At 29.4% G+C, this 6,816-nt stretch overlaps 2 protein-coding genes across 3 annotated transcripts; one reads left to right on the top strand and one right to left on the bottom strand.

The window, feature by feature from the left end:
- Positions 1 to 1,165: 1,165 nt before the first annotated feature.
- Positions 1,166 to 3,246, top strand: LOC140671582 (uncharacterized). The gene is made up of 6 exons (XM_072902988.1): positions 1,166 to 1,384; positions 1,815 to 2,000; positions 2,188 to 2,326; positions 2,408 to 2,569; positions 2,701 to 2,826; positions 2,900 to 3,246. Exons 1-6 carry the CDS (start codon positions 1,216 to 1,218, stop codon positions 3,048 to 3,050), a joined length of 933 nt encoding a protein of 310 aa, XP_072759089.1. The 5' UTR covers positions 1,166 to 1,215; the 3' UTR covers positions 3,051 to 3,246.
- Positions 3,247 to 3,622: 376 nt separating this feature from the next.
- On the bottom strand, positions 3,623 to 6,664 carry LOC140671580 (ELMO domain-containing protein 2). Of its 2 annotated transcripts, XM_072902986.1 has the most exons (3): positions 6,384 to 6,664; positions 6,247 to 6,304; positions 3,623 to 6,111 (listed from the first exon to the last, which is right to left on the bottom strand). In XM_072902986.1, the coding sequence occupies exon 3, from the start codon at positions 6,081 to 6,083 to the stop codon at positions 5,145 to 5,147; it is 939 nt and encodes a 312-aa protein (XP_072759087.1). In that variant the 5' UTR covers positions 6,084 to 6,111; positions 6,247 to 6,304; positions 6,384 to 6,664; the 3' UTR covers positions 3,623 to 5,144. The 2 variants fall into 2 exon arrangements, with proteins under 2 accessions (XP_072759087.1, XP_072759088.1); XM_072902987.1 differs by lacking the exon at positions 6,247 to 6,304 and having other exon boundaries at positions 6,332 to 6,664.
- Between the last annotated feature and the right edge of the window lie 152 nt (positions 6,665 to 6,816).

Genomic DNA, 6,816 nt, shown 5'->3' with positions numbered 1-6,816 from the left:
TTATACTTTATAAATTTAGTGCAAAATAATTACTAATATTGATAAATTTTGTGTGTGTGTGTGTGCATAGATTTTCTATTGCTATTTTTATTATATATTGTACGTATCTTGGTGATTTTGAAAATTTATACCAAAAGCGTCGCAATATTCCAGATAAATTTACGTAATCTGTTACATAATCTAATACGGCTCGAGATACATTATATCGATCTAGATTCTCAAAGGTAACATACATATAAAAATTCCAACAAACAACAAATTCTTCATTATCTGATTTTGCATTTATCACATCAGCAACACGTATATCTCCAGAAAAATCAGTTATAAAATATAAAAAATAAATTAAAAATCTTTACCCAATATATATGTATATATATATATATATATATATATATATATATATATATATATAATTTGTGAACATATATAAATCTATTGCTAAAATAATAAGAATTACTGATTTAGAGACTCAAACGATATTATATATATGTGGTCCATTTATAAAATTTCATGACTTGTAAAATATAATTTCATATTGAAAGGATAAAAAATTGCTACTGCAGACAAGCCATTTTTTATATTTTTATATTCCCAGCAATCTACAAAATTCTACACGAACGAGATTGTTATCAAAATCTATTGACTACATATCATTGGTACGATGTTTTTTGTACCGAAAGTTTAGTGGACTATTGATGAATCATCATATAAAACGTAAACATGCTATTGTATCAAATGCGCGCGCGTACCTATTTCCAATTTTATTAACTCTTATTTAATCTGTGAACGATATTACTAAATCGTGTTTCGTCAGCAATTTATTATAAAGCTATGTATATGTAAAAAGTAAAATTCTACCCTTTCTACATGCGCACATTTTCATCTTTACATTATTAAAATGTATATTATAAAAGGATTAAAATGTAAAATAATGCTTACCGACCCGCGTACGGAATGAAAAAGAACAACATAATTTCCGGTTGCATAAGTTAATAATTGAATTGAAGGGCTACCAACTGTGCGCATATGAATATTTAAGTTATGCAAACGCGAAAAAAATAAAAGCAACTAGATATTGAACCTAGTTATTTGCAATGTGGCCAACTGTCACACGTCGATCGTGAACTGTCACAGATGAGAGTTTCCTCTCTACATCTACATTATTCCCATTTATTCGTGAACCTAGTTTGACGTGTACAGGTTGCCGGTGCATGAATGAATATTTTTCATGTATCATCAATCTTTTTACGCGAATTAACAATGCTAACGTTTTTAATCGCGATATGTATTTTTTCTGGCGTACACGCCGCGAATCTTGAAACAGTTCACGATGAAGAGCTCCTGAATCTTATAAAGACTGAAAAATATGTGGTCGTTCTATTTAGTAAGTTTGTTTTTTTTTCTCTTCACTTATCTGAATTTTAAAAAAAACGAAAAAAAAGTGGAATAATATTATAAATCAATAAAAGGCGAGAGATTACATATTAATTACATATAATTTATTCTTTTATGTATTAAAAATTATATAAGAGGTGTGTTTCTCTTTAAAATTTTATTCCTTATTGCAATTTTAGTATAGTTTATTTTAGGCAATATGTAATTCTATAATTTTGATATAGTTAATTTTTTAATAAGATTATATATATTATTTTGACTATTTTTTTTATAAATGTGAGCTACACAAGTTTTATGCTATAGTTTTTATATTTCTTTTAATGCGATTACAAATTTTTAACGATACAGAAAATTTGTTTAACTTAGTCTTTATATTATTATATCTTGTGATTACTAATGCTTTTTATTTTATTCTATAGCAAAGAAAGATTGTGTGGAATGCGACAATTATGAAGCTGAACTGATTCAATTGCGTGAGGATTTAGTTGATTCCTTATCTGCATGGATTGTTAAGAGTGTGGATAGTCAATTACTTCAATTATATAGTACTGATAAAGAACCAGTTCTACTATTCTTCCGACATGGGCTTCCTCTGCTGTATGATGGTATGGATTTAAAAAGAAATAAATTATGCATAGATATGTTTCGATTATATTTAATTACTCTGTGACAATACATTATGTTTCATCCCACATACATTGTAATGTATCACTAAATATATTTCTATTTGTCAAATGTGTGCTTATAAATTTATAATTGTACTATGATTTACGTTGTATCTTTCCTTCCTAGGACGTTTAAACGACGAAGAGATATTAACTATGTTTACGGAGAATAAAGTACCTGCAGTAAAGGAACTTACAGACGATACATTTGAGCACTTGACGCAAGCAAGTAGTGGTGCTACAACTGGCGACTGGTTTGTTATGTTGTAAGTCTTAGTTCTACTTGTGATTTACAATACTTTTTTTATAAATAAATGGCAATCCATTGTAATTGTGTCAAATATCAGTTATAGTACAGATTGTGTGCAATGCTTGCGTATGGTCGCAAGATGGGAAACAGTTGGTGCAAAGCTCAAGCAGAGAATAAATGTAGCACTTATTAATAAATCCACAACTGGGGTTTCCACAGCCAGGAGATTCAAGGTTTACGATACTCCGCAATTTATATTGTAAGATATAAACCAATATTTTATAAATAATATTTATAACATTATAAAATGCACATATGTGTGTGTGTAAAAGATAAATGCAAATTTAAAAAATAATCTGATATAACACATACTTTTTTGTACTTATATAGCTTCAGACATGGCAAAATGTACCGTTATGATACAGGAAGATATGATATTAATTCCCTTGTGTCATTTGCCAAAGAATGGTATAAAAATGTAAGAGCAGAAAAAGTGCCTGTACCTCAAAGTCCTTTGTAAGTTTAAAGTAGTATTTCAAAATTAACTTATTCATAAGTTTATACATTAATAATTGTATGTTTTTTTCAGTGATAATTTCACACAAATGGTTGCAAACCTACTCCATGATAATCCATGGATACTGAAGCTAACTAGCATTTGTATTGGAATACTAGTTGTTATTACAGCCGTGTCTAAATTTAAACATAAACCTGAAACTCCACAAAAAAAGGAAAAATAAGTGTTTGATTTATCAAAGATATATGGATGTTTCTCTATTTCGATTATCATCTACAATGTTAAAAGTAGTTTTTGATTATACATGAGGTGTTATTACATACGTCATGTAAAATGCATAACTTTAAATTTAATAGTGTGCATATCTTTACAGATCTCTATCTTTTTCAAAGTTTCTCTATTTTTAAATTGCAAGAAATTTGATTAAAATAATTAAGAAATTCAATTATTTTATCTAAATATATTTTTAAAAAAATATATATACAATTAATATATTAATATATATAATATATTAATATATTATATATATAATATATTAATATATTATATATATATATATATATATATTACAAAATTAAGTACATATTTAATTTTTTTCTAAATATTAATAATAAAAAATTAATATTTAATAATGTATAACAATTTAATGTACAAATATTTGTACTAATTCTGGCACAAGAAAATAGATATATTTTTTACTCAAGGCTCACTATATCTGCGCAAATAGTAAATAATGATGTAGAGTATGTTTATGTAATAACAAAAAAAAAGACAAAGCAGTATTATGTTAAAAAGTTATTTAACAACGCATAAATAATCTGCTTTGTCAAGAAAAGACTTTTATTGTCAAGCTACACATGATACATTCCATCATTTGTGTATATGATATTATATTATCTCTACTCCAAATATTATTGTTGCTTTTTATTAAGCCAATTTTTTCACATGAGCAGAAGTTGTAAATAAATTATATTTCATTAAGAAGAAAATAAGAAAAATAAAGAAACATAGAATTGGAATGTAGTGCAATGTGTTATATGTATAAATTTTTTACAGTAATATATCTTTAATGCAGGAAACTTGCTGTCAATAAGATTTCGATCTTTGTATTTAAATATAAACTTAATCAAGTTCATCAATTCCTGATGCAATAATAATAAGTAAGTTTTATCAGACATTTTTATATCGACAATATCTGACAATCATTTGCACTTTCATAATTATCCGAGAGAGAAAGTATTTACTTTCAGAGAAAGTATTTACTAACATTTTCTTTAAACATTACCCATACAATGCACATATGTTCCATATAAACCTAATCATTTATAAAATCGACATTCTTCTTTCTTTTATAATGATCTGTTTTCAATATATTTTCTTTAAATATATAAGAAATTCTCTGAATGTAAATATGCTTCGAATTATTAGCGAATAAAATATATGAGGCACAATGTTGATAATGCTCATAAAATTATCAAGATATTCCGTGGCAGGTCTCTATCTTTTCAATAACCTTAAAGCCAATATTTCTGCACAATTTAATTTTGAAATATACAACAAATGTTTATTTGTATGTGAATAAGAGATAAACATAAAAAACAAAAAACCATTATTTAAAATAAATACAAGTAATGGCACATAGAGATTAATAAACAAATTTTCAATTATTTTAATTACATGATTCTTTAAAAAATAATTAACAAATATTAAAGTAGATGACAAAACGAAAAATATTAGTTTGAGAAAAGTGATTATATATCAGTACATATAATTATGTATATGTGGAACTTCTTGGTATCTCCAGAACTTTAAAGCTTAAGCTTTACTAGCATACTTCATAATGGATTCATCAATAAAAATATTGAATAAAATTATATAAATCAATGCATTTTAAAACTATGCATTAGATACATAGTAGCTCTCTAAATTTATGATATGCAGTTAAACTAAACAGAAGTGTAAACTATACTATTTGTTTTCACAAATAAAAACTATTTCTTATACTCCTATGTATAAAGTTACATAAATTCGAGAAAAAAGCTAAACTTGTGTAGTCATATGTGAAAAATGCAGTAAAATTATAAGGAAACACATATGACATCAAGATATTTTAACTCAATTATACTACCAATAGTTTTATAATACAGAAATCTATCTATTCGTTTAAATGCCATTTTAATATCACAACAAAGCTGAGATATTGTGAAAATACATAATAAAAAATAAGTTGTATATATGCTAGCTCAAATAAATTGTACTTATCATTTATATACCTGTTTTGGTCTTGTCTTACGTGTAAAAGGCATTTGTATTTGCATTAAATATTGTCAACTGCCACATTTATCCTAAAAACAGTTGATGGATTAGCTAATGCCATTCTGATGCTATTTTCAAATTTCTCCTGTATCGATGAAAATTCCATCATATTACTAGGTTTAGAGTCGATCCAAAATCCATCAAATTGATAAAACAAATAACAGTAAAACTGATGAAAGGCACGAATTATCGGCAGAGTTTTCGAGGAATTATATATGTGAGTCTTAGCGCTACCATCTCTTAGTAATTTCAGAGCCATGCTCGTGAGATTTATACCGACAATAGCGAACGCGTAACCGTAACGTGGATGATTAGAATGAGACAACACATGTGTGGCGGTGCTAGGGTACTCTTGAGCAAAGTAAACGAGATTCTCCAGTCCCAAAATTCCCATTCCGCGAAAATCTGTCTTTGGATCGTCCCCTTGAAAGCCGATCTTTTGCCATTGCTTGGTCACTCTCGCGTCCAGGGATTCGTGCGGCATTAACAGACTCCATAATTTCAGCAGCAACTGCTCATGATCCAGATTCTCCGTGCTGTACGGCGTCTTCCTGAGCTCCTCGCACTCGACGCACAGCTGACGATAACCCCAGATCAGCTCCACGCACTTGCCGAAAGATTTGGCGAAGGTTGGATGCGCCGTGGGATTGATGTTCTTGGTCACCAGAACAGTCTTGATAGCGTCCTCCAAGATCTTACGCTCTGTTTTTATAGTTATCTTCCGTTGATCGGCGACGTCGTTTAGATACGCAACGAGAGTCCTAATATTCGTGTTGCGAGACAGTTTAAGGGACTCCTCGATGGCGAAGGCTCGCGGCGCCCCGGACGGCTGTCCGTAACAGATCCTCTGGAGTTCGCACATTTGCGTGGTTTGACGCAGGAACCATTTTATGAAAGGCCTAAAGTACCAGTACACCAGAGACCAGAGATACTTGAACATTCTTGCTCACGGTCTTCCCGGATGAGAACTGTCAAAAAACACAAACAAGAGTCCTTCTAAAACTACCACGAGTCGCACTTTGCCGTCACACCTTGCCTCGTGATCATTTCGTTTTGATGACTGATTTTCATCGTTATATAAAATGATAATATGTAAACAATACCCCGGTTGAGTCCAATAATCCTGTCAATGTCGTCTCGTAGCGTTATCGTACTCTTTACCTGCGAATATAAATGTAATTTACATACACTATGCACCGCCAATCTCATCACGTATGTATGTGTTCGGCGTCATCTGTACCTTCGCGTCTCGAAAGTTGAGCAGTAATGTCAGACGGAAGAATTTTCCCGACTTAACCTAACCTAACCTTACACATCTATATATATTATGGCAAGCCTTTCTTGTAGAAAATCGGAGCCAGAAAAGAAAGATGTATCTTTTTTTTTTAAATTTCTCTCTCTTTTTACATTATATCTGAGCTAAAAACATTTCTTATCAGATGTTTAACAATAAAAGCGCTACACCGAGAAATATTTGGATTTTATTTATCAATTTAAACAGTAAACTAGACACTTTTTGGTTATGAATTATTTATTTTTCTTCAATTCATAAAACATATGTATTATAGTTCAATGTTTTTGATAATAATATTATAATAGTATCAACCAATCAGCACGTTAGAAGCAAAAATTTCTCTTACCTGATTAGTCAATCCAATATTACTCCACTTCGA

This window comes from Anoplolepis gracilipes, chromosome 12 (assembly GCF_047496725.1).
Source record: "Anoplolepis gracilipes chromosome 12, ASM4749672v1, whole genome shotgun sequence".
Taxonomy (NCBI): domain Eukaryota; kingdom Metazoa; phylum Arthropoda; class Insecta; order Hymenoptera; family Formicidae; genus Anoplolepis; species Anoplolepis gracilipes.
This window is presented reverse-complemented; position numbering and strand designations above follow the sequence as displayed.

Bases quoted from the DNA above. Each gene is read 5' to 3' on its own strand.
- LOC140671582 (XM_072902988.1), top strand. From the start codon at position 1,216: ATGAATATTTTTCATGTATCATCAATCTTTTTACGCGAATTAACAATG. The intron at 1,385-1,814 runs GTAAGTTTGTTT...TTTATTCTATAG, and splicing joins ATATGTGGTCGTTCTATTTA to CAAAGAAAGATTGTGTGGAA. The intron at 2,327-2,407 runs GTAAGTCTTAGT...GTCAAATATCAG, and splicing joins GGCGACTGGTTTGTTATGTT to TTATAGTACAGATTGTGTGC.
- LOC140671580 (XM_072902987.1), bottom strand. From the start codon at position 6,083: ATGTTCAAGTATCTCTGGTCTCTGGTGTACTGGTACTTTAGGCCTTTC.